Source organism: Lissotriton helveticus, chromosome 8, assembly GCF_964261635.1.
Source record: "Lissotriton helveticus chromosome 8, aLisHel1.1, whole genome shotgun sequence".
Taxonomy (NCBI): Eukaryota; Metazoa; Chordata; class Amphibia; order Caudata; family Salamandridae; genus Lissotriton; species Lissotriton helveticus.
Window position 1 is genome coordinate 155,313,317 of NC_136069.1, and position 27,895 is coordinate 155,341,211.

Below are 27,895 nucleotides of genomic sequence, written 5' to 3' on the forward strand. Positions count from 1 at the left end.
CATGCTCCTTACCTCGCTGTTCTCTGTCTCCTACTCGGTTATCCGCCTCACGTGTCGAACTTCTTTCTGAGAGAGAAAATGGAGAAGGGGCAGCGTTAACAAATTGTGTAGGATTTTGTACAGTGCTAACTGAGAATTAAACAAAGACTATGATTAGTGCACTAGCAAGGGCATCTATAAACCCATCTACAATGAACATAGGTGTGGGAGGAGATAAACAATAATAGAGCAAAAGTCATTAACTAATTAATATCAACATTAATATCCAAGGGACAGAGCAATCCCAGGCAGTTTGTGAACAGGGTTGGAGCACTAGAGTCCAAGGGTCAGCCCAGACTTCTCCCTCTTCTGTGATCAATAGCTGCATTAGATTGCCTTAAACGTCGCTATTTTAAATCAGATTGCTCACAAACTTTTTTGTAGAATGTTAGATGCATTTATTTGGAAGTTTCCAAACCTGTGCTGACATGCTGCTGATGTTTAAACCCTAGGATGATTAATTCTGCTGAGCACCTCAAACCGCAATGCATTCAAATGGATAACCATTAGATTTTAGGTACCATTTAAGCATTTGTCAGGAGCGCAACTCTGATTTTAGGGATATGAACTTTAAGGTACATTCACTATGGCAAAATTGTTCATCTGCAAAATTGTCTATTACTGAAAACGGTTTCACTCAGAACATTTTAAGAGCAAAGATGTAATTATATTCTAAACAAGTAAAATGATGGGAAAGTGTCTCTAACAGTAGAATGCTCTTCCTCACCTGACAGAAAAAAGTATTGTATGTTGAGCAAAAGATGTACCCACTACAACAGGTTTTGGTATTTAAATTCAAATATTCAATTGAAGAGGAGTACCCAGGCAAAAAATACCCCACCTGAAACACATCAAGTTGTTTTGAGCAGGTAAAGTTCTCCTGCAAGAATTCTTGTGGTAAAATGAGGCCACGGTTTTATAAGGTTTTTAATAAGCAACACACAGATGTATGCAGAGATATCTGCCACAGATATTCTAACTCGTGAGCAATCCACGCCCCCCCTCCTTCTCACCATGAGTTGTGAAACCTGGTGCACCAAGCACCCATACCGGCGAATCAACGTCACCTGTGTCTACCTCTCCTTTAGACCATACATTGTCCCAGAACTGCCTGGGAACCAGGCCCTGACACCACTCTGAGCCAGTCTCTCATCGAGCTCTCATCCCCTTGTTGCTTGATGCAAATATTATGTACCCATGAAAATGACATGCTTAAACCCGCTAAGCTAAATTGATCTATCGGTTGAAAAGCCTTGAAGCAGGATTCTCTCAATATCATTAGATATTTGCAGAAAATATTTTTTTATAATGATTTCAATAGAATATGAAACTCGTAATGTTGGCAAGTGTGCATCAGTTCTCACAGGCTAGGGAAGAGGTGCACTAGCAAAGTTATTTCTATGGACTCAGTGCTATTCTAGCAGTTAGTCACCTAGTTCGGATGTAAGGCCATTGGCGTAGGTGTCCCAAAAGACAGAGTAGTCAAAATGTTTGAAGCAGTATTTACTTTTCTGCTTTCATGGCTCCCTCTGACCCATCCTCTTTTCTCCTCATCCACAAGTTATTGATTATCTTTGCATGATTGTTTTTTCAAGGTACATAACAATTCTTCCAAAAAAACAAAGGGAGGGATACCACACTTCTAGTGTGATGTGTGCCCTGGCATTTCATTCTGTCGCTCATATTGGTATCCCAGGCCATTCCTTCCAAGGGCCCTATATGCTCCAATAGATGATTCCCTGGGGTCTTCTATTCCAAACAGCCTTTATGCTGCCATACCTTAATCCCCTGGGACATTTGTTTTATGTCCCTGTTGGTCCAAACCCGCATTAAGGACATATTCACTTCCCAGGGCCCTTTATGCCTAGTGAGTGTCTGATCCAATCTACCAAGAAAAAATCGGTGATAGCCAAAATTTCCCAAGAGTTTGGGTGTCCTGCATTAGCAGTGGCCATCTTGCTTGCGTTGTATAAATACTGTGCCCAAACCACAATGCCCTGCATTGCTTCATTCCTTTTGGAGAGAGAGTAGTTCTCTCTTTCCTTCCTTGCTTGAAAATCTGCATTTACGCCCAAAGACCTCCAACTTGGAAGCCTCATACTCTCCCTAGAGTCCCCACATGCTCCTTACCTGGCTGTTCTCGGTCTCCTACTCGGTTATCCGCCTCACGTGTCGAACTTCTTTCTGAGAGAGAAAATGGAGAAGGGGCAGCGTTAACAAATTGTGTAGGATTTTGTACAGTGCTAACTGAGAATTAAAGAAAGACTATGATTAGTGCACTAGCAAGAGCATCTATAAACCCATCTACAATGAACAGAGGTGTGGGAGGAGATAAACAATAATAGAGCAAAAGTCATTAACTAATTAATATCAACATTAATATCCAAGGGACAGAGCAATCCCAGGCAGTTTGTGAACAGGGTTGGAGCACTAGAGTCCAAGGGTCAGCCCAGACTTCTCCCTCTTCTGTGATCAATAGCTGCATTAGATTGCCTTAAACGTCGCTATTTTAAATCAGATTGCTCACAAACTTTTTTGTAGAATGTTAGATGCATTTATTTGGAAGTTTCCAAACCTGTGCTGACATGCTGCTGATGTTTAAACCCTAGGATGATTAATTCTGCTAAGCACCTCAAACCGCAATGCATTCAAATGGATAACCATTAGCTTTTAGGTACCATTTAATCATTTGTCAGGAGCGCAACTCTGATTTTAGGGATATGAACTTAAAGGTACATTCAGCATGGCAAAATTGTTCATCTGCAAAATTGTCTATTAATGAAAACGGTTTCACTCAGAACATTTTAAGAGCAAAAATGTAATTATATTCTAAACAAGTAAAATGATGGGAAAGTGTCTCTAACAGTAGAATGCTCTTCCTCACCCTGACAGAAAAAAGTATTGTATGTTGAGCAAAAGATGTACCCACTACAACAGGTTTTGGTATTTAAATTCAAATATTCAATTGAAGAGGAGTACCCAGGCAAAAAATACCCCACCTGAAACACATCAAGTTGTTTTGAGCAGGTAAAGTTCTCCTGCAAGAATTCTTGTGATAAAATGGGGCCACGGTTTCATAAGGTTTTTAATAAGCAACACACAGATGTATGCAGAGATATCTGCCACAGATATTCTAACTCGTGAGCAATCCACGCCCCCCCTCCTTCTCACCATGAGTTGTGAAACCTGGTGCACCAAGCACCCATACCGGGGAATCAACGTCACCTGTGTCTACCTCTCCTTTAGACCATACATTGTCCCAGGACTGCCTGGGAACCAGGACCTGACACCACTCTGAGCCAGTCTCTCATCGAGCTCTCATCCCCTTGTTGCTTGATGCAAATATTATGTACCCATGAAAATGACATGCTTAAACCCGCTAAGCTAAATTGATCTATCGGTTGAAAAGCCTTGAAGCAGGATTCTCTCAATATCGTTAGATATTTGCAGAAAATATTTTTCTTACAATGATTTTAATGGAATATGAAACTCGTAATGTTGGCAAGTGTGCATCAGTTGTCACAGGCTAGGGGAGAGGTGCACTAGCAAAGTTATTTCTATGGACTCAGTGCTATTCTAGCAGTTAGTCACCTAGTTCGGATGTAAGGCCATTGGCGTAGGTGTCCCAAAAGACAGAGTAGTCGAAATGTTTGAAGCAGTATTTACTTTTCTGCTTTCATGGCTCCCTCTGACCCATCCTCTTTTCTCCTCATCCACAAGTTATTGATTATCTTTGCATGATTGTTTTTTCAAGGTACATACCAATTCTTCCAAAAAAACAGAGGGAGGCATACCACACATTTTTTATGCCAATACCTAAGTGAGTTTTGTCTTGTGTTCTTGTCATGTTACATGCAAACATGGCTCAAGAGGCAGAGGGAAAACTTGAACAGAGCTCCGATTCAGTGATGGGTTTTGAACAAGACTCGGACATCCTTAAGAACAGTTCTTCTACTGCCTTCTCTCGATCCCTGTGATCACCCCATGCTACCAACCTTTGCTCAGCCTTCACTGGTGTTTTTTGATGACACATGAAGACCACAACCCCCAAGAAGATGCTGAGCCTTAAGCCGGTGTGGGTGGTTCAGTGGACTAATGCATCCATTACAGGAGCCCATGTTCGACTTCATGGTCGCAGGTTCAAATCCAGACAGATCCACTCAGCCTTTCATTCATCTGAGGTCGATAAAATGAGTATCATTGAGTTGGGTAACAATAAACATCTGTTATTCAGCGCCAAGGTACCTCTGGGTGAACGTGAGCTTTACAAATACCTAGGTTATGTTAAATAACCGCTGCCTGTGAACCCTTGCCTTGCTGGCTGCCCTATTCCGACAAGTGCTAGTGGCATTAGAGGCTGTCTGATCAGCTCAGCCGACCCCGAAAGCAGCCCTTATGTTCCCGCATCAGCTAACAGAGCAGGGGCCTTAGGAAATACTACTGCTCTTTTATGGTTTTGTCACCGACGTTCAGCAATGATCTAAACTCTAGAGTACTAGCATCCTTTAAAGAGGATAGAGCGCACATCTGGCACTCGTTGACTCCATGTTAAGAGAACTGGAGACGTTGAATTTACTGCATTTCAGATGGAGCAGACTACTGGAAAAGATCAGCAAAACGATGGAAATAGACACATTGGGCCTCATTTATGAAAAGTAAAACATCGCTGCATGAAAACAGCAATGCGCCACTTTTAATTCTGCCCTCATTGCAACCCCTATGATGCATCATATTTACTGTATGATGCATCATGATGCAAGGGGTTACAGATACGTCATTATTTCTGACGTATCTGTAGGCGCAAAAATGACGCATTGCTGGAGAGTGTCACAAAAGTGGCGCAACTCCAGCAATGAGTCATTACACACGGACAAGTCCCATGTTCAATGTGCCTGCGTCAGTCTTAAGCCTGCCGTGAGGCAGGCGTAAGATATTGACGTATTTGAGTCCTAGAAGTGGCGCAGTGAAATTGCATAGATTTCACTGCGCCACTTCTACGACCCTTTCTTGCGTCGGAACGACCCCCCCCTGCATACATTATACCTGGCGCAGGTATAATGTGGCGCAGGGGTTTACAAAGTAACTCGTCTCCATACATGCGTCACTTTGTAAATATGACGCAACATGGCGCATTAGTTACACCACTGGTGCGTCACATAAAGTGACGCTCCGGTGGCGCAAAAGTGACGCAGGGGCTCACAAATAAGACCCATTGTTTTGTACTGTGTGATGGTACCATTCTCTTCCCTTGTTTGTTTCCCCAGTATATCCATTTTATTTACCACTTCATCAGTTTCAAATAATAATAACGCAGTTTTTGAAGACCAAAGAGGGCATTTTCTGCCTTCAGCTGTAATTTATTGGAGTAGATGTGTAGAGAAATGGGAATCTATTTGCAGATAAATGTCATGTTTAAAGTTATACTTTTCACATGGCCTCCACCGGAGGTGATTTTGTGGAGACCACCCTTAACCCTCGGCACAGAGAGATTTGAAATGAATGACTAAATTAGAGTAACACATTTACACTACTCGGAGCTGGCGTGCTGCACCTGGTTGCAATCATGGCATGTAGCCAGATCCATTGATCACAGGTTACTAATAGTCACCACCACAGTAAGAGCCCAGCTCCTCTCCAATCACTGGGTCATTATATATTTGCCTTTGACCCAGTGAAGCACTCTGCTGCCTTTTGACTAGGTTTGTGCTATAAAGTACCATTTAAATATAGACACATACACTGACAATGACAGATCATCTCATAAAGTTTAAAAGGGTGAACAACATAGTTTGTGTTTCCTCATGACCTCCACTCCTGCTATGCAAATGCCCATTCAGACCCCAGTGCTGCACGTTGTATTTCACTGCTCTTTAGGGCTGCACCTGCTGTGTCACCACTACTGCCTTTTTTTACATTTTACACTTTGCTGAATTGAAACCATTTTCAAGAATAAACAACTGAAAGTTTTCAAGAATGAACCAAAGGTTCGTCTAAATATCGTACTGTTGATGTCACATTGCGCAAAGCTTTAATAAAGTCATGATACAGTTATCAGTTTTGGACCATGACAGAGCTATTAGCGCTCAATCGTTTATTAGTGTTCAAATGTTTTTGTATTTTGCTAAAACATCCACTGACATGGTTTTTTTTGCTGATTCTTTCAAAGACATACTAAATCAAAGATCTCTCAGATGTGTCTTACCTTGAAATAAACTCCTTTCTTCTCTAAGCTACTAAGAAAGTACCCATGTGCCACGTAGATAAAATGAAGGAATACATGATGTGAAAATAAAACCAACATCTTATTCTGTTTTACAAACCAACTACATTTGTGTTCTTTTTTTGCTCAAGAAAGGATGGGTCAACCTACAGATTTGCCTTGATGAACTTTATTTTCAAGTTGGCTGATCTACACAAAATGGATACATTGATCATACATTACCTTCGTCAGATTCAGCAGGTTCGCAATTCACAAGTATGACTCCCAAAATAAGGGCCAGAGCCAGGCCATTGAACACCTTGAGAGCCATGGCTTAGTGCAGTCTCCTTAATTCAATCTGTTTGGCAGATTCTGAACGTGGATTGCTCTCCGAGGTGTTGACGCCACTGTTATATCCTCAGATTTGTTTGTTTAATGTTTTGATATGTTTGCATCAGTGTCATCTCTGTCATGTAAGCCACATAATATGGTAGTAAAACTAGTCAGCTGTTGTTTGGTGCATTGGCAAACAGGAGGATGACTTTTACTGTATTTGATGATGGAACCCTCTGGCACTCTGTTTAGGGGACCAGGACTCTCTTGATCCTGATAAACAGCTTGTTGACAGCTCATTTATGCCGTGTAAACAGGGCGAGACACATGCTGCTCTCTTTCAACAACAGTAATGGGCAGTCTGGCTTTTCTGCCAGAGAGAGAGACAGAGAGAGATCATATGATGATGTATGTAGTGAGTCAGGGCTGTGTGTGGGGTGCGTGCTCAGCAAAACAGACATCGAAATGAGCCCCAATCAGGCCCTTTCGTTTATGGCCTTAACTGTACAAGCAAACACAATGATTTCTTTATCAGCAATGAGTACATCAACCCCATAACGCAATCCATGTGAAAGAAGCATTCACTATTAATTTCACCCATTGTACTTCTTGATGAACAGTGCACATGTCCCTATTTCTTAAGAGTATTTTCTTTACCCAAATGCTGTGTATCTGCAGTTGTGTTCTTCATGTAAGATATTAAAAGCCCATATTGCATGTAGCATACTGCAAACAGAGTTGCCTCTGGGAGTCAGGGGAGTTCAGAAAGTGGATGGGTGTCCATGGTCGCACAGCAGAGAGCTCTGGCTTTGAGGAGGAGTGCAGTGTGAGTTCCTGACAGTGCCAGTATTTGGGATATACATTTTTGTTCCTCCTCCAGGGTCTTTCAATCCTTGAGTTTGCGAAGCTGACAGAAGAGATCTATAATGAAATATGAAATATTTAAACACAGGTTAGGTGGAATTGCGAAGGAGGTGCATCTTAACTTAACCAATGTTTTAAAACTTTGCTAGTTTCATGATATTTTTAAAAAATCATCTAAAAGGTGTTCTCCCCTTTAGCATTAACTTTTGTAAAGTAGTGGGCCCTAGGCCCACATAATAAATCAAATAATGACACGTGCACTTGTGTGGGGAGTACATAACTGTGAAATACAAAAGGTACCAGGCTGTTCCTATTACAAGGGGAGGTTTGGTGTTGGTGACACCCGTGCGTAGTGATAGAACGCTTGGGTATCCAATTTGTTGGATATAATGGTGGTGCAATACCCAACAGGCAACACCTCAACTACCTCCCGGACCCGGCAGAGAGGGGTAGGTCTACCAGTGGAGACACGGGATTTCCCAACCTGAAAATTAAGCGGTTGCTCCCGGAACTTGACCTGCCGGGGACTGATGTTGTAGCTTACATCTACTCTGATAGGCAATTACAGCACAACACAGGTACCTTTGAACCTTTGCTCACATTGGAATACCTTACCTTAGTAATGTAAAGGCTCTTTGTAGACAGTTTGAAATAGCACATACTATCTTTTCTATATACGGTCCTGAAGAATCGCTTGTCAGTAGACACATAGCGAGAAACATGTCGACCTATTTATCTATTCACTAGTCTAGACTCGCACCAGGGAGCATTATTTCCCTCCGAGTTTATTCTATTTCCTTTTTAACTTGGAGTAAGGGACCGCTAGAATAAACCTGATCCTGGTACCCTTTACCCCAATTTTAACCCCCATGAAAACGTCTACATAGTACTGGCCCCTCACCCACACTTCACCCATATGGCAGTTGGTAAAAGATCTCCGCCAAAGGTGTTGCCCGTTGGGTATTGCACCGCCGACCCAACGAGGAGCATTGCCGATGATGAAGCATGACACCTGCAAGGGTGTGTGAGGCCATTATATCCAACAAATTGGATACCCAAGCGTTCTATCACTATGCACGGGTGTCACCAACACCAAACCTCCCCTTGTAATAGGAACAGCCTGGTACCTTTTGTATTTCATAACAATTGGGGCGAACACCTAGCTGGACCTACCACTCCCTCTGAGAGTGGCAAACCCACCCCCTCACTGTCTCCCTTCTTTGTAAACAGAGTACATAACTGTCCCAGGGCATGTGCATCTGGCCCCATTTATTAGTCAGGCCACCTGACTCGTGACGCCTGTGTTGGATGTGTGTGGGACAGATATTAGCCCTTCCCCTAGAAAGGGACTGCTGCATGCCTTGCCCAGAAGGACACTACAACAATTACAAAATTACACAGTTCTGGGAACGACAGCTACTGGCTTTTTCAGTGGTAATGCTGTACTTCATGTCTCCGATCTGCTGCCATTGTTTAATTGTTGAGACTTCTGTCAAAGAAAACAAGCACTTGCAATACAATAGGTCTTGCATTTGCGAGAGTTTGAGCTATTGGCATTGTAAATGACAATGGCTTTTATTTATGTGTTTTGAAATCTGCAAGCGGTGCGTAAACATGCACCTAGTACTTATAGTCCTTGCTTAGGAGAAGCAAGGCTGGAAGTAGAAGGTGTGCTGTTACCCTGCCTTGCTTCTCATAAGCAACAACTGTAAGCTCAAACTGTGTGTTTACGCACCACCTTCAAGTTTTCAAAATAAAAATAAAAGGTATTGTCATTTACAATGCAAATAGCTCAAACTCTTGCAAATACGAGATTTATTGCATTGCAAATGCTTGTCATTTTAGAAGCGATGTAGGAGGAAGCCTGAACATTGGATCTGGTTCTGTGCATGCTTGGGATGTGTGTGAGTAGGAGTCCGGCTGGAAGGTTTGTGAAAGGAGACATGGCTTGCCAGGGCTGATGTTGTGTAGTGCTTTGAAAGTGAGGTTGATGAGTTTGAACTGTGCATGCTCGTGTGTAGGGAGCCAGTGGAGATCCTTGATATGTGGTGTGAAGTGTGTGCTGTGTTGCAGGCTGAGGGTTTTGGTTATGAGAAACTCAGCCGTGTTGCATGCAGTCCCATGCTGTTGTTACACTAATCTCTCTTAAGTGGACTCTAGCACTGCCAGTATGATCTGCCTGTGCTCCCCGCCACTAACCAATTCAAAGTGCTGCAGAGACGGAGTTGGTATCTGCATCACCAAGCTGCCTGGCGTGGTGTCATTCTGCACAGCCTTCCACCACTGCCTCACAGCGAGAGATATCAGAGCTGAAATCCTAGTTGACTCAAAAGCCATCTACTGCTGACTAGTCCTGCTCGGCTTTCTCTCTTAATGTAGCTGGACTGCATTATGTATGTATTTATGTATGTGGTATTTCTATAGCAGGAACCTAGCCACATGGCTGTGGAGAACTGTACATTGTCAAGCACACAATGGAAACCAGGTGCTGGGTAGATATTGACAGAAAGGAAAACACATAAGAAATGTATGGTAAAGCGACCTTGATGCAGTAATACAGGGATTGTCGTAAAATGCATACATGTAACAAATAATGTGTGACAATACATATACATGGAAAAGTTTGAAAAAAGTGGTCATACATAGTTTAGTGATTTGAGCAAAAGGCACAGAAACTTTGAGTTATGTATTATGTCTACACTGCTCTCTAATGAGACCACTTGAGAGGTTCCTTGTCTGCTGTATACATTTTTGCAACCTGAAGGCCAAAGAGGAGGGGAGTGGAAGAGAGAATATGTGAGAAAAAGAGTGGAAGAAGGGCTAGGAAATGGAAATCAAGTGGGACAGTGACAGAGAGAGCAGGAGGGATGGGAAGAGGAAGAGGTACATGGAAGGCGGAGAATGCCATGGAAAAGAAAAGAGGTGGGGGTAATTAACCCAGAATGATGGTAAGGTGAGCTGGAATACTTTTAGACGCTTGCAGGGGCAGGACTACTTAGTGAGTGACTGCCAGAGGTGTTGTGACCAAAGAGCAGAAAAACGATTTTTCCTAGGAATAAAGGGGCAGATGTATCAAGCCTTTTGCGACTCGCAAAGGCCGAACTTCTGCGAACTTCGGCCTTTGCAATTCGCAAACGGCCTTTTTGCATGATTTGGAATATAAGAAAAAATTGCATTTTAAGGAATCGCAAAAAATTGCGATTCCTTATTTTGCCATAGCATTTAAGGAATCATGTATGTAGCAATTTCAATTTGCGAATTTTGATTAAGAAATCGCAAATTACCACCAACTTGTTGTAGATGGTAATTTGCGAATTCTTTTAAAAGAACACAATTTGTCATTTGTCAAGGTGGCATGTGACGCACACACATGTCCATAGGGCATGTATGTGCGCCATATGCACACACATGTACATTTCAGGGGTGCAGCAGGGTGTCTTTGAGACACCCCTGCACCCTTGAAATAATTCTCAAATTGCGATTAGCAAATTGCGAACTCGCAATTTGAGAATTACTTCACAATCATACCTATGGGCCTGCTGGCCCATAGGAATGCATGGGAAATTATTCCTTATTTGCGAATTCGCAAAATGCGAATGAGCAAATAAAGAATAATAAGGAATCGCTAAAAAATTGCGAATTTTTTCATACATTCCATTTTGCTAATTCTAAATAGCGATTCGCAAAAAATCGCTATTTAGGATTCGCAAAATGGAATCTTGATACATCTGCCCCAAAGCTTCTTATCACATTCCTGAAGCTTTTGGTTATGCAGCACCGGAAAATGTGGCAGAAACACCATGTTGCTTTTTGCAGACGCTCGAAGATCACAAAATGTCTGCACAAACCCAAGGGGATTTATACCAGTGGTATTGTAAGGTTTTACAACTTCTGAAAAGAAAATGAAACCTCTCGTTTTTTTTAGGTTAAGGGTAGATGCTTTAAATAGTGTTGCCATTTCTGGAAAACACTGAACTTTTTTAGGTCGAGCCTAGGCAGCGCTCATGCGCTACACTAGGAAAACGTCCTCTTGAAATTGCTCTGGACTTCCGGCCTTAGGCTTGCTGTTACGAGCAACATGAGTGCGCGCGCACCACTTGTGAGATGCTGCAGCTGCATTCCTCGCTCGTGTTGCTCATAACCGCTAGTCTTAGGCTGGAAGTCCAGAGGACACTGCAGCACTTTCATTTTCGCGGCCGCGTGGCTGCGCTTCTTTTAATTAGCAGCTTTTACTTTTGCTACCATGCCTGTGAATCGCTCTGGACTTCCGGACTGCTGCAATGTCAGTAGCTCTGGTCGTTAGGCGAACATCTCCTCACTGTTCTGCCCGGGGGCAGCTGGCAGTGAGTTTACAGAAGGTGCGTGTGCGAGGACCGGTGTGTTTACTTTGAGGCAAGGCAGCTCGGATGAAAGACATTAGTTTGCCACTGTCAGCCATGCCGCAATACTTACATTGTGCCTCGTCATTTCATGCACCATGGCAATCACTGGATAGTGAGACGGAGCTGACAGGTCTGTGTGAATTCTGACAGTATTGATGGGCATTTTTATTTTGAAGCCTGTCTGCTATGCTCACCTCAGCCGGTGCCGCGGTGTAATGTTGGTTAAATGGCAGCAGAGCTGAGATCCACGCTGGTGCCTCTTAGCCTGCTCAGTCGGTTCCACGTGCACAGAGGCTGCGTGGACAAATTCGGGAATGTGTGGATTGATTGTGACTCCTCCTAGGGGCCTCACAGGCAGGAGCTGCATTTAAGTAGAGAGCTTGCACACTTAACGTGCCATGGGCAACAATTAAACTACCAAATTAGGTCAGTGGGACAAAAGACGATTTAAACCCCGGCATAGGGGTCAGCGCCATTCGTGCACACAGCAAATAGTCTGTGTTGCATGAAAACCTACCCACCAGTACCTCAACAAAACAATAGAAATAAGGCTGCAGTAACATTAGGGAGAATATCCCGAATTGTGGCCCAGACTGGGGCACGTCAGGGTGACCAATGTAGGTTGATGACTCACAGCCGGTCCTGACAGCCAGCGGGCACGGCCAGTGTTAATACTCATTGAAAGGAGTACTTCTTTCAAATGAAGCACTCGGGCCACACGGCCAAAAACCACAACATTTTACACTGTGAGAAAATGTAAAAGGTAGTCAGTCCCTTGTTCGAGTTGAAATGGCATAAAGACACATATGGGCAGCTCTCTCAATATTTATTTATGGCACTTTACAACAATAAACCCTATGATCGATGACGAGGTGAAGTTGAAGTCTGTTTAAGTACCACTCCTAATCCACTGGGGCACTGGCTGCTGAGTGAACTCCCCCCCCCCCCCGTGGCAGCCACTGGAGTGGTTCAGCAGCCCAAGGCACACCAGATCACACTGTGCAGCTGCTGAGCCTCAGAATCATGCCCAGGCCAGCGGTTGCCGCTGGAGTCATTGAGGCCAAGATGAGGCACCCCTAGGAATTCCTGCTGGCCTCAAAGCAGTTAAGTGGATGCCTGAAGTGAACTCTTACTGTGCTTGAGCTAGTTGCTTAAAATTAATAGCGCATTCTTGCAAGATGCATCAAATCTGCAATTTGTTGAATTAACACAAGTGGACTGTCACTTTTATCACTGTAACACGGCCGCAGCAATTATTGTATTGGTATTTATATAGTTCATTCCATATCTTGCGCTAAGGCTAAAGTGCTTCTTTGTGTTGGTAGTAATATTGCAAATTGCAGCTTTTCAATGGCATAGACCATTGCAGTTAGCTCTCCAAACGTTCTAGCCGCATTGACTAACTTTTCGAAAAGCACAAGAAGATTAAGTGATTTGCTCAGAATAACAGGCTGCAGAATGAAGCTGAGACTCAAACGGGAAGCATCCTTTACAACAAAACTTTTACCACGCAGTACCTTTACAATGCAGGTATTACAACGCAAGTCGTTACAACGACTTGCGCTGGAGGGCGCTGTAGGATAGGGAATAGTTTACTTTACTATCCAAAACCTTCCCTACTATCCACGGGGACTGGAGTTGGATTCGTAAATTAAACTATTCACTATCCAGCGCCCCCCAACGCAAGTCATTATAACGACTTTTGTTGTAATACCTGTGTTGTAAGGGCATGCATGGAAAAAGCATGCGTTGTAAGACATACATCCGACGCAAACTTGGTTCCCCAGTTTCTAAGTCGGCTGCTTTGGCCATTACGCCAGATCCTCTCCCTTGCGTTCTTCTGAAGGCAATAGCTAATTTCCAGGCTCCAAACTTAAAATTTGAGGATTGTTTTTTTAAATTTCAGTTGCAATCATGCTCCGTTCGGAACTGCATGATTGTTTGCGTGTTCTTGTTTTTTGCATTGTCAAGGCGCGTTCACTTGCTCTGAGTGCAGTTGTAAACAGGGCTGTAAATCACGTTCGTATCTTTTCATATTGCTTTAGATGGCACGGGAACAAAGGTGGATGCGCAACACAATGAACATCCTGTGGATGGTAATGGATTCAATGTCCCATTGAGAGACTTTAGTTCATGGATAACTGCACAGCTGCAAAGCTTTGCCCTTCAGGAGGGAGTTAGAAGTCTGCCATTATGTAATATGTGCACTCCACACGTCTTTTCAGCAATTACTTCAGATTGCTGCGTCATGGCCTCTGCTTACTAGTAGCGCTGGAGGTGGGGCGCTCATTATTTGCAAATTCCACAATTTCCATGCGCTGTTCTGGCAATGTGAACAACCGTTTGATCCGTTGACTTTTTATGTTAGTGCCTATGTCCAGCGAATGGCATCCCCCCTCAAGGCAGTTGTGTAATCCGAACTGCATTTGTAGCAAGATTTTTCTTAAATACATGCAAATTGTATAGTGTCTCTGTATCAATGTTTAAGAGTCAACCGGTCACCTAAAAACGAATTCTTAACTGGACCTCAAAGTGAAGCATTTCCTCAATGTGTGGCTCCTTGTTTTATAACTTTCTATTCTGTGCAGTTCTGAAATGTATCGAGCTTGAGACAGAGTTCCTTCCGACAGCCCCTGCACAGAGCATTTGCTATGAAGAATGCAGCATTCATCTTTGACCGAAGGGTATGTTCTGCTGACGTTATTCAAGCTTTTTGCGCTTTTGGCTGAGGCATGTCCTTGGGTAGCTGCAGTTATTCTGCCACCAACCGAGCTCCTTACCTCCCTACTATATGAAGTTGTATTGGGATTTGCTGGGACAGAGAGAGAACCAGAACAGGGTTCTCTGTTGAGATACCCTTTACAGAAATGTATCTTGTTAGAAAGACATTAATGTACGGTTTTGTAAGTTGAAATAAATCTGCCACAATGCGGAAGAACTGTACTCGCCTTTTCGTTGTCCTTTCGATTAGTGTTCTGTTCAGTGCAGCCAGACACAGACTGTAAACAATGCATTATTCACAGGGTGCTCTTAGTACAGTCAGGAATGGGCCACACTCCCTGAATAGAGCACCCTGATGCACACATTGGATAATGTGCTGAATGGCTACACGCTTATAAGGTCCAAAAGGCGAGACTTATTGGCTATGCCAATGCTTGTTTTGTAAAGTTTACGAATAGGTTTGTTTAGGATATAGATCAGAGGATTGAAAACAAAGCATACAGCAGCTTTAACACTAATGTTGGCTATTTAGAAAGGCCTCAAAAAGCAAAAGGAATTAGAGCTTGAATCATTTAGGTTTTGGCGTGAGAGTTCGGCCTCGCAGCTTTTCTGCCAGGTCCCAGATGATTGGGAAAGGGTAACCCCTGGATCCGTCTGCGCCCATCCACTAAACTGTAAAGGAACTTCAACATTGTGTGACACTCTGCTGTATTTGAATTATCCTTATTTTCAAGCAAAATTATATTGTTTCCAAACAAAACAATAGAGTTATTTTAATGTGTTTTTCCCTTGAGGGAGACCTGGTAATTAGAAACTGTTCCAGTTTCGTAAGTATTTTACGAGCTGGTCTTAGAGATGTTACTATTAGAACAATGATCAAATATACCTCATCAGCTCTCCTGGAGTAATTGCAAATTAAATGCAGGTGAATTGCCACGATTTTCTTTTATAAAACAAAGTTTGAAAATTGGAGGTATTTTCTACATCATATCTCTACTCTAATATGGAAAATTGACACCCATTCAAACAGCAGTGGCCACAACAAACGTTTATACTCTTTGGTGCCTGCCGCCTAGTCGCAAGGGGCCAGTGAAGATATTTAGGAAAGGGTGGAAATAGGTTCTGCACTCCTGCAATGAGAGCAAAACAAATTTAACATGACAACTTTTTCTCCTCGTGCTGCTTCTCCATGTACTCTTGCATCACCGTCTTAAAAACAGATGTTATTGTGCAAACACGCTTAGAATGATTAATAATAATCAACAGATGCAGCAGCACATTTTAAAAACAAATGCTTGTAGGTTGATGGCCTTTTTTATGGTTAGATTCCCGGTCTCATCATTCCTAGGGAGCACAATTATTTAAAGTTGTGCATATTTAGCTTATGAATAGTAGCAGCAATAAAGTATGAGTCGTTCTCGGAGCTTTGTTTCTACTGCGCACATAAAAACCTACACTTGTGCATTCAAGCATAGTAAGCAAAGTGAGTGACTGCGGGGCATATTACCAACAGTTAGCGATATTTATCGCTAACTGAGTTTAGCGTTAGTTTTTTTAACGCCGCGCTTCGCCCAATATTATCGCTAAGATAACGTCCTATTACCAACGTTTATCTCAAAAGCGATAATATTACAGGCGTTAGCGTGAATATCGCTGGAAAACTAGTGGTGTTCATGCATTAGCGTACAAATGCTGTTATCCATGTTATCCACCTCCCATTGGATAACATGGCTAAGAACTGGTATTTGCAGGCATTAGCGTTTGGCTAACATGCAAAGCGGGCCCCAAACCGCTCGCTATCGCTTACAAGCAGTCGCTAACTGGTGTTAGCGACAGCTTGGTAATAGGGCAATGGAATCATCGTCGCTTAGCGGCCGAAAACGGCCGCTAAAGCGGCGATAATTCAATATCGCCACCCTTGGTAATATGCCCCTGCATGTCTGGGCGTGAAGAGAAATGAACAACCCTAACATACCAAACACTGTCGCCACCCACATGCTCTCTGCACGCCCAGTCCCGATACACCACTATGCCGACTTGAGGGACTTCCACCAACGCCTTCCTACTCCTCTCCAACTGCCAAGGATTCCTGCACTACAGGGAAGGAGGGCATAGGGAAGGAAGGCATATATGGAAGGAGGGCATCAGGGATCCTAAGAGACAAAAGGACGTCACGGTCAGATAAGGGAGTGAAAGTGGGAGTCAGGTGAGCCAAAGGGAGTTTGGTGCAGGACAGAGATGACTGAAGTCATCAAGACTAAGCATGGTGCTGCTGTTATAAGCATGCCTCGGTCAGCTATCCTGCAGTACCTGCCGTCAAGTGCCTTTTAGGCCCGAGTTCCCTGTGTAGCTGTTCTCTCTGCTCGTCACCATCTTGTAGCGGAAGGGATGCAGGCGAAGACACGGGCAAAAGTTGGCAGTGTCTGTTGGTTAGCGTGTGTCACACTCAACTTAAAAGTTAAAAAGAAATTTGCATGGCTAAAGCTGGCAAAGGACAGGGATTTGTTTATACACTTGCAACTTTAAGATTTAAAGAAAATCAACAGCGCGTCTGTTTATACACTTGCTTCTGGAGTATGCAGCCAATGTGCAGAAGGCTTAAAACATAATGCGGAAGAGAGAAGGCAAACTATGCAAGCAGTGAGTGGTGGCAAGCAGTGAGCGACGGAAAGCAACATCTTTGAAAAGAGTTCTTGCAAACAGCATATGAAGAATGATGGTGGACGTAAACTGTAATTGCCCGGTGCTCTTCACCCTTAAACGGAAGTGAGGCATCGGCTGCAGGAACGAATTAGGAGGCAGGAAAGTAGACCGATGCTGCAATGAGCCAATGGGTAAGCAGCAGGTGGGAATAGAGAAGTAGTAGCGATTACAGCAGGTCTTGCAGACAGTGCTTGCGCACTGAAGCTCGATCTAAAAATGACATGTGAGAGTAACTGACATTGTGTTTCAAAGTCTTGCAGAATGATGTTCCCTTCATGGTGATCAGGACATCTGGCTCCGGAGTACAGGGTTGGTTAAATGAAACGATATATGCCGCAGGCAAACCAGTTTTTTTCCTCTGTTTCACAAAGTTCCAAATTATCTAAAGCTGTCTGAGTATGCTGGCAAAATTAATTAGTCAGTGATACTGTAACCACTTTGTTCCCAATTCACAACAAAAAAGTAAAAGTTCATGCAGAGAATGTATAATTGAACATATTTCTCTTTTTTTTCTAATTCACTAACATTCCCTGTGGTAGTCCTGAAAAGCTGTACTAGACACAGGTTTCCCAACTTGGGAATGTTTTGTGATATGTCTGATGGACTCCTATTACAACTGCGCAGAAATCTATATATGGGAAATTTTAGCATGAGGGGTGGAGTTGCTGTAAAAATGCACATTTTAGACTTTTTTTTCTCTGCGGGTAAAACATTTTTCCCTGTTAAGTAAGCACTTCCTCTATACAGTCAACAAATGTTATGTTATTGTCTGTGTATTTGTACATGAACTATCACCCACGAGGGTATCCTGGTGCTGAGCAACCATGTGCACCTAGCCTTGCCTATCATAGGTTGATTAATTAAAAAGCCAGGGCTTCAGCTCTTTGCAAATTTAAGAAGAGAGGAGGAGGCTCTGATGTGCAGGGGGAGGTTGTTTAATGCTTTAGGACTGATGTAAGAAAATGCCTGGTCTGATCTGGTTCTGCATTTGCATGGACTACGTGCGAGGTGTCCTGTGGAGGGGAGGTGTTTGGCTGCTTGGTAGAAGAAGATGCAGCTTTTCCAGCTAGGTGGGACCCGAGTGTAGTGCCATGAATGTGTATGTGAGATTTTAAATTGATGGCGTTTGTGACTCAGGAGCCAGTGTTCCATGATGTGTGCTGCAATGTGGATTCTGTGTGGGAAGCTGAGGATGCGTCTGGCTGCTGAGTTCTGGGTGGTTTGTAATCTTCTAGTGAGTGGCTTCGTGATCCCAGCATAAGTGATGATTCTATAGTCCAACATGAGTGGCAGTTTTTTAGTGTTGCTTGGGAGCCATTTGAAGATTTTCCTCAGTATCTTCATGTTGTGAAAACAGAATGCAGTGATAGAAAAAATATGTGCAGTCATGCCCGGTTTTATGTTCATGATTTTTCCAAGGTTCCTGGAGTGGGTTTCAGGTGTGGGTCCGAGTTCATGGAGTTATGTATGTAGTGCTGTGTAAATAAAGAACTCTTGGTTTCTGATGGACTCTGTAGAGACTGTGATGTAGGTGCTGGAGGGTAATTATGTGAATGCAGGTTTAGAACGTGTTCTTGCTTACACGATTGAGAATACCGGCGTCTATAACTGCTCTTTGTGTGTGGCGTAGTCTCTGATGAGTGTATGAGTATGGGTAGGATGCTACAACTGGCAAAAGGGAGGGGATAGTAACCTGTAGATCTACAGTGCTCCTCCAGAGAGTTTGCTGTGGTCCAGCAAAACTGCACGTGCATGCCACGTGTTGCAGTCGATGCGCAGAATCAATGGTGGCACCTGTGGAGTCTAAGAGCACTGCCAGACCGTACAGAGCTTTCAAGGAAAAAGAAAGCATCACTAAAAATCTGTGCATCGATGGATGAGAATAAACTGAAAAGGCATCAGCCAGAGGTACCGCACTACCACTCAAATTAATGATACAGATCATCTGGAGTGAGAACACTAAAGGCAGATACAACCAGGTTTTGAAAGACTGTGTAAGGTAATAGTCCAGTGTGTGTTGAGCTGTAATCTGATGTACTCTGAAGCAGAGATTAACCAGGTTTTTAAGAAGAGACATTTAAGCACAAAGCAAGTTGAATATCATAGTGTTATCTGCTTATCAAGTTGTTTGAATGTGAAAAAGATTTCTCTACTTACCGAAACAACTCAAGAGAGTCACCACACCACGGCCTGCTGTGAAGTGGCCCTAGAGCCCAGACCGGGGTTGTCCTTGTGGAGCTGTCCATAAACGAAGTGGCCCTCCATCAAAGCTGCCATGTGGGGTCTCAGAACAACTCCACATACTTTAATCAGGATAACAAGCCCTAAGGCAGAGAAAGGGTGAGGTCAAACTTCCTACAACTGTCAAAGATGATCCTGAAGCCAGCACTTCGCAAGGACTTACAGATGGTATGAATGGTACAGGTCCAAGTGAACAGCATATACTCTCAGTGTCAGTAAGAAACACAACTAGTTATATTGCTGCTGCCTTCTTAAAATCGCCATCAGCATTTGATACTGCGAAAAACACAATATTGACAAAAAATTGTCTGCCTGTATAGAGAATTTTGAGGATTCCATAGATGCCATAGATGAGACGGATGACAAAAAGATTACCAAGTATCTGAAAAAACATAGATAGTGAAGATGTAAAGGAAGCCATAAAAAAGATACCACATGATGATGAACCGCTGTATATTCAAATCAAAGCAGCCTTGAATGTGAAGTTCAATCTAGTGCTAAATGTAGATTACAAACAATACATCTTAAGTCAATAACGCCAGAGAGTAGGTGAAACCATCGATGAATATATTGGGAGACTGTAAATCCTCATAATGCACTGTATGTTCAATTAATGTAATGATGAGGAAGCAATCCACCTCAGAATTATAGATGTATGTATGTCAGATTCCTTTCAACAAGGAATGCTATAGGAAACTCTGAGCTTAGAGCAAGTCCTCACAGCTGCTTGAACTGAGGAGTGTGCTAATCAATAAGTGACTGACATGGAGGCAGGAGATGCCCAGAGTTATTAGTCATGAAATGGAAAAGTAGGCCGATGCCTAAAGCTGAAGGACATAATGCAGTGTCTCCACAGAAAATGAAACTGGGTTTCAGATGTGGATTGCCATTTCCACATAACAGTAGATGTCCTGCCATTGGACAGATATGCAGCGACTGTGGCAAAGAGATCTGTTCTGTGATGATGTGCAAAGCAAAAGGAAAAGTGAGTGCCTCACAGCGTGAAGATAAAATGGGTGACCAAGAGCTGCATCAACGACCTTCGACGAGTTCCCACAAGGCCAAGTATTCACATTAACTGAGACAAAACATCACCATATGAAGGCAATTGTCATCTAAGTTATCATCACAGAGTTCCTCAGTGTTGGTTTCCAGAGAAAGTGACAATGATAACTGTGCATTGTCGATGTTTACTTCAGAGAGTCATGCAAATATGGGACTCGTCGAATGTGAGACACACCACAGACTAAAGAAAAATCGACATGAAAAAACACCAAAGACTTACAAACATTGTCTGAAGAATAATGGGTGTTGGATATCTTTTAATATCAATAGCGGTGCATCGACAAACATTATGCCTGAAGAGAAATATTGTGAATTGTCTCCATTACCACAACGTATGCGGTCACAAACTAAGGTATATACATGGGCACCGTCATCACCTTTAAAAATTCAAGTTTCCTTTGTAGCCACGATGAAACCCAAGAAAACTGTGGTATGAGCATCTATTCCTGTGCTTCCCAGCAGGACTTCCAGCGCCTGTTTGCTTAGTTTTACCATTGCTGCTGAAATGGGACTGTTATCAGTGAACTACAATATGAGTGCTCATCATGAAATAGTAAGTCAATTTCCTTCATTATTTCATCGGCTAGGAAAGTTTTAGGCTACAAAAGTACAGTTACCTATAAAGGAGAATGTTCATTCTGTTGCCTAAAGACAGAAACAAATTGCATTTCACTTGCAAGAAGCTGTTGAAAGCAAAATTAATGAATTGCCCATACACTGTATCATTGAACGCTCCACTGGTCCAACACCATGGATTTCCTCCATTGTAGTAGTGCCTAAAAGAGGCAGTGAAGGAGTTGTACATCTTTGCGTTGACGTGCATTAGGCTAACAATGCAATCGAGAGAGAACGATACCCATGTCCGCACATTGCTGATATGATAGCTCAATTGAATGGTGCTATGTTTTTCCCCCAATTTGACTTAACCAAAGTATATCACCAGTTGGAAATTGAAGAAGATTGCAGGTACATAACAACATTTTCTGCACACATTGGTCCGTTTTACTATAAGCGACTGCATTTTGGTTTGTCCTCTGCTGCAGAATTTTCCCAAGATGCCATTCGACATATAATATAATACAACCTGCTGTGCATGTCTTCAACTATAGTGACAACATTTGTTTTTGGAGCTAATCAGAAAGAGCATGACAAAGCTTTTGTGCAGGTATGTCATTTGCTAAATAATGCTGGATTAACTTTGAATGCTGACATATGTGAATTTCACATGATCAGTTTGAAATTCTTTGGCCGCATCCTTTCTGATGGGGGTATGACACCTGATCCAGCCAAAGTACAAGTGCTATCTACTGCTAATCCCCCACTAGACATTTCCAGGCTACGTTCATTCCTTGGGGTGGCCAGTTACTGTTCTACATATAAGACTATGCCACAGTCAGTGCACCATTATGAGTACTGAAAAACAATGTTGTGTTTCATTGGTCGCATGAGTACCGGGTGAGTTTCAAAAGGATCAAGCAAGCCATCAAGAATGCCACTGAAATGGTCTACTTTGATCCCAAGCTTCATGCCGAGGTTGTAATGTATGTTAGCCCTGTTGGTCTAGGTGCAATCCTTATACAGCACAATGTACAGACAAATGTTCAAAGGCATATTGTGACATACGCCAGTGAAAGCTTGGCACAAACTGAACGTGTTTATTTAATCGGCCCCCCCCCTGCCCCCCCTGACCTGCAGTGGTATGGATCTTAGCGCCGGGATACTCACGGGTGACTACGCGCTTTATAAAATTTTATTAATAATAATAATAATAATAATAATTTACAACCTGAGAAAGAAAGCTTGGCAGTGTCGAGGGCTTGTGAATATTTCCATTTGTTCTTAAATGGGAAACCGTTCACAGTAGTGACTGATAATAAAGCACAATTGACATTATTTGGTCATCCAAAGGTCAAGATGCCTCCTCGTATTGAATGTTGGGGTTTGAGATTGCAGGAATACAACTACACCATCGCTCATCGTACAGGGAAAGATCCTGCTGATTATTTTTCAAGGGTGCCCATGCAATGACTTGATACCCGATCTCAGACAGATGAAGCCTACATACATTTTATTGTAGAATCAAATACAAGAGCTGCCATGTTATTTGAACAAATTGTCACTGCCACAAAACAAGACAGTAACATGCTCAACCTCTCACCAGTGACAGTGAGTACTTAAAATTCAGAAATGTCAGAGATAAACTGTCTGTGACTCAGGAAAGTCTCATCTTGCAAGGTAAATGTACTGTCATTCCGGAAAGTCTACAACAACAAATAATTGAAATAGCCCAAGAGGGACATCGAGGAATAGTTTCCACACAGAGAGCTCTTCGAAACAGAGTCAGGTTTCCTCATCTCAATGAAAGGGTTGAAAGAGAGTTAAAGGCGTGTCATTTATGCAACTGTCTCTCATCTCACATTACTCAGCACCCTCTAAATATGTCAGAATTGCCTAACCATCCTTTCAAGAGAATTGCTGCTAATTTCCTTGGTCCTCTTGAGAATGGACATCATCTAATAGTCATTGTTGATAAGTACTCCCATTTTCCATTTTTAGATCTTTCATCCATCATTCATGAAAAAGTTATTGAAAGATTAGATGGCATCTTAGCGACATGGGGTGTCTCTGTGATCTTGAAATCTGACAATGGCCGACCATTCAATGGTTGAGAGTTCAGAGACTTTCTCAGCCATCTCAATATAAAGCATCAGAAAAGTACTCCTCTTTGGCCCCAGGCCAATGGCCTGGTAGATCGGTTCATGAGTACTCTTAAGAAATCTCTGTAGCATGCTGCATTACAGAAGCTCAACTTCAAAGTTGTTTAAATACCACTCTTCGAGCTTACTGATTGACCCCTCACTGAACTACAAAGGAAAGCCCTGCAACTTTACCGTTCAGAACAGCCATGACAGCCAAGTTGCCCCAATGGACCAATCTCAGACCAAAGACTGAGTAAAACATTTACACCAAGGATTTCTGGTCACAAATAAAAAATGAAACTATGCTGACAAGTGACCTCATGTGAAAGGTATCACTTTCAATAGTGGAGATTGAGTACTAGTTCGACAATCCAAACAGCAAAAATCTGATGCCCCTTTCGAAGGCTGAGCCCTTTTCTGTCACAACCACCAGAGGACACATGGTGACTGCCCAATGGCCTAGGAAGTCCCTTACAAGATACTCTTCTCACTTCAGGCATGTGGCTCATTATTCACAAAACATCAGTCACTGCTGTTGTCTCCACCTCACCTATGCACACTTCGACTGCCAGCTCCCAGTTTCCGATGATCCGATCATGCATATCATCTAAGCGCCATGAAGGCTCATTGAAGAGTTATAAGTGTATATGTATTTGTAATTATTTATGTTTTTATTCATCTATTTATTCACTTATTTAATTATAAACAAAGTTGTAACTTTCAATTTAACATACGGGGAGATGTAGTGTTGTGTAAATGAAGAATGGCAGAACACTTTTGGTTCCTGATAGACTCAATAGACATGTGACATAGGCATTGACAGCTAATAAAGTGAATGCTCAAAGAAACGTGTTCTTGCTTTCAAGCTGAGGAAGAAATACATTTATAACTACTTTCCAAGTGTGGCGTAGTCATTGGTGAGTGCCTGGGCTGAGTAAGACTCAATCCCATGGTGTGGTGCTTTTGCTGAAGATCCGTACTTCTGTCTTGCTGGTGTTGAGCATGAGGCAGTGGCATTCATCTAGTTAGCGACTTAGGTCATGCAGGTCTTGAATGTGATTCCTGTGTTGAGGATCTTGGCAAAGTCCAAGGGAGGGTATGAGTTGTGTTATCCGTATTACAGAGCATGTTGATGTTGAGTGCCTGGATGATGCTGTTCAGAGGAATCATGTATACGTTGAAAAGGGTGGGCTCCGTGAGGAGCCTTGAGGCATTCTGCAGATAAGTTTCTGGGCTTCTGAGGAGTAAAGTTCCAGGTTGACAGCTTGTTTTCTATCTTCTAACAAGGGGCAGATCCCAATCTCATGCAGGTGCCTGATTAGGATGGGATGTGAGACCTTGTCAAATGCTGCAGAGTTCCAAGAAAATAGGTGCTTTCATGCCTCCTCTGTCAAAGACCATGCAGATGTCGACTGTGGAGTTGATAAGCAGTGTTTTTATACTGTGGTTGGGCTTGAAGTCAGACTATGTGGAGTCTAGGAGTTGTGGTTACTGAGGTAGACTATTAGGTATCAGTTGAATAGTTTCTTTAAGAAGTTTGCCAGGTATGGTAGGAGGGAGATGGGCCTTTATTTGGAAAGGGTGTCTGGGTCAGCGGATCGTTTCTTGAGCTGAGACCTGACTGTGGCATTTTTCCAGCTGTCCAGGAATGTGGCTTAGTCGATGGAGGCATTGAATATGTGTTAGTGCTTCGCTGATTGATAGGAATCCTTTGGTGAAGGCATGATGATGACAAAGTGACAGATATAGTGCCTGAGTGGAGGGCACTCATGGTAGTAGCGATTTCGACGATGACGATGGCAGGTCGCAGGGTCTGGATTCATTCATTGGCTAAGTTGGGAAGTTGAGTTGAGACTGTGACGGGGTTTGGTTGATGGTTGTTGTAAATGGAAATGATTTTGTTGCAGAAGAATTTGGATAATTTATTTTAAAGGTCTTGAGAGGCAGTGATATTTTTGGAGGGGGCAGGAAGTGGAGTAAAATCTTTAATGATGGTAAAGACTTCCTTGCTGCTGTTAGTGCTGACATTAGGGCAATCTACAAGAGATGTGCACTTGGTTTTTCATATCTGCTGATGGTAGACTGTTAGGACTGATTTGAAGATGTTTTTATCTGTGGTGTCTCAACACGTTTGTAATTTGTGATCCATTTGCATGAAGTTGCATTTCGTCAGCCTGAGTCGGTGGCATAAAAATACCTTAGGACCCTTCCCCAAGAAATAGTGTGGGAGCTATTGACAATGCCTGTGTCCTTGCGGTCACTAACCACCCGAAAGAAGTACTTCACATTTGCTTCCTGCACATGACATCTGCAGTTGCCTCCATGATACATTTAGCACCAAAGACAAAAAACTAGCCTTGTGGTATTAGCATGCCCTTCCAACACGCACTCTGTTATGTTCACATTTGTATTATAATATTATTATTTTTGTAAATAAAATTGAACTTTAGGGGCTGAGTGTATGCTTGACGCTTAAATATGGGAGTCGGTTTAAAATGGATGTTCTGATTCAACTAAAGCTAAGCACCAAAAGGTGACGATTAAGCAGGTCATTTATATTTTGGCAGAGCGAGTTAATCTACATAAATTCATGAACCCCCCATTCTACTTGCCTGACATTTATCCATTCGATTTACGGCCTTAGAGTTTTCGGGTATATCACCTGGTAATTCTGATGATTCCACCGGAGTTGCCAGTAACTCTGGATGTCAGAGTTAATGTTGCAAATGTAAGGATCCCCAATTTCGATTGGGCAAAGAGTGAGGAGAGGTCATCACACCACACCAAAATTGAAACTTTTTCCTTGAATATTCAAATAACGTTCCCGCCCATCATTTTATTTTTCTCACGTATGTTTTATTCCACCCGGCAGTGAATGTATCAATAATGATTACAATGTAGTGTATATTTCAGTTCAGTTTCTGCTAGAACATCTTCTAGCAAGTCGTGCCTTGGCCGAGTTTCAATGACAAATGACATAGCTCCTTCTGGAGTTTTGGCATGCGCAGTTTGGCTTTTCAAGATGGAGTAATAGAATCTCTCGGGCCCAAAGATTACGATATATGAAAAGTAGAAAATAAACAATATTAGAACACAGAATAAATGAATCCACTGTATACCATGTATCTCTGCTCTATACCCATTATTTTATATTTAACTATGGCATTAGGATTAGGCAGAACGAAAAGCTTGGCAAAAGCAGCAGTGCAAGCTTCTTGCAAGTGAAGACATAGAGCAGCCATATTAATACTAGTGCGCAGAAGCGAAAAGATTCCCTCCAAAGCATAGAGTACGTCATGTCACGTGAGTATGACAGACGCATGCGCAGTAGAAACCCTCGCGTTACAGCAGCCATCTTAGATGCAAGCATATTATGGTTAGTAAAACACATAAGCAAGTTTCTCTCGGACACCCAGTGTTTATATAAAAATGCGATTTTAGTAAGACAAACATATTAATTAGTGTTTTAACGTCATTCGAGGCTCATTAATACAAGCAAGTCACTTCACATGCGAATCCTTGCTCCATCAGTCTACCACCACAGGGTCCCCGCCATCAATATATCAGAGAGGTCTGCCTTACTTTAGGTGGGTTTCCTGATCCATACCCTAGTTAGGGTTTGCTATGCCAGACATGTAAGATTGACCTCCACTTACAGGGAAAAAGCACTCTTTATGTGGAAACCTTTTTTTTTGTTTTCAGAAACAATTAGATGTCTATTTTAGTCACTGTCTGTGATGTGCTCAGTCACCATTGATGACATACCTTATTCTGTACTGAGTGGGAAAGGACGGGGCTAAGAGGTAGGTATTCTTCATGACTGATCCAGAGCTGCTAAACTCATCCTCCTTGGCCAGGAGACAAGAGGATCCAACCACACAGCTTGTGACTGTGATGTTATGAGCAAGAATTAAACCACATAATTTATTCTTTTACATTTTTATTTCTGAAAGGAGAGCAAACAATTGTGTTCTGAATACAGTAAATCTCACTGGCACTGGCACCAGCTATTCTCACTAACTTCAATTGGAATGTGTAAGTCGGTGCTTAGATCTTAGGTATCTGAGATGCAGTTATGGGGGTTTTAGTGGCATGGCAATCTACCATGTGGGTATTTCATAGTAATAGTTTAAATTATTATTTTAATATTTTCACCATAGTGGCCTTTATTCCAATTTATTTCAGATGACACAGTTAATGTGTCTCTCACTGATGAGGAATTATTTAAGAGTTTAACATTACCAGCTGTCATTAGACGCAGGGTGGTGCTTGAGAAAGTGTTAGCAGGGCTTGTGGACACTTTTGTAAAGTTACTGACGAATGAGCATGAAACATACCAAGTCTGTTGAAGAGGGGTCTGGCATATCTCGAAGTCTGAATGTATGTGTTCTGTTTTCACTTGTTTTCCACGCTGTCTAGTAGTGCACTGGCACCAGTTATTCTCACTAACGTCAATTGGAATGTGCAAGTAGATGCTTAGATCATAGGAATCTGAGATACAATTATGGGGGTTGTAGTGGCATGGCAATCTACATGTGGGCATTTCATAATAATATTTTAAAATATTATTTGAATATCACCATAAAGGTCAGTCTTGCTGAAAGTGACCATTCTGCTACTTACTCCAAGTCCTTCCCCAGTCAAATGTC

At 42.5% G+C, this 27,895-nt stretch overlaps 1 protein-coding gene across 4 annotated transcripts in view; it reads right to left on the minus strand.

Annotated features, from left to right (window-relative positions):
• Positions 1–19,508, minus strand: part of LOC144772459 (uncharacterized) — a 138,943-nt gene extending 119,435 nt beyond the window's left edge. For 2 of the 4 annotated variants that reach the window (XM_078656799.1, XM_078656797.1), the window contains exons 1-2: positions 6,482–7,492; positions 2,170–2,223 (exon numbers count right to left, since the gene is read on the minus strand). In XM_078656799.1, the coding sequence (XP_078512925.1) occupies positions 2,170–2,223; positions 6,482–6,569 (142 nt within the window). In that variant the 5' untranslated portion in view covers positions 6,570–7,492. Of the gene's footprint in view, positions 1–12; positions 67–2,169; positions 2,224–6,481; positions 7,493–19,398 lie in introns of those variants that run through there. The other 2 variants (XM_078656796.1, XM_078656798.1) reach the window with 2 other exon arrangements.
• Positions 19,509–27,895: the final 8,387 nt, after the last annotated feature.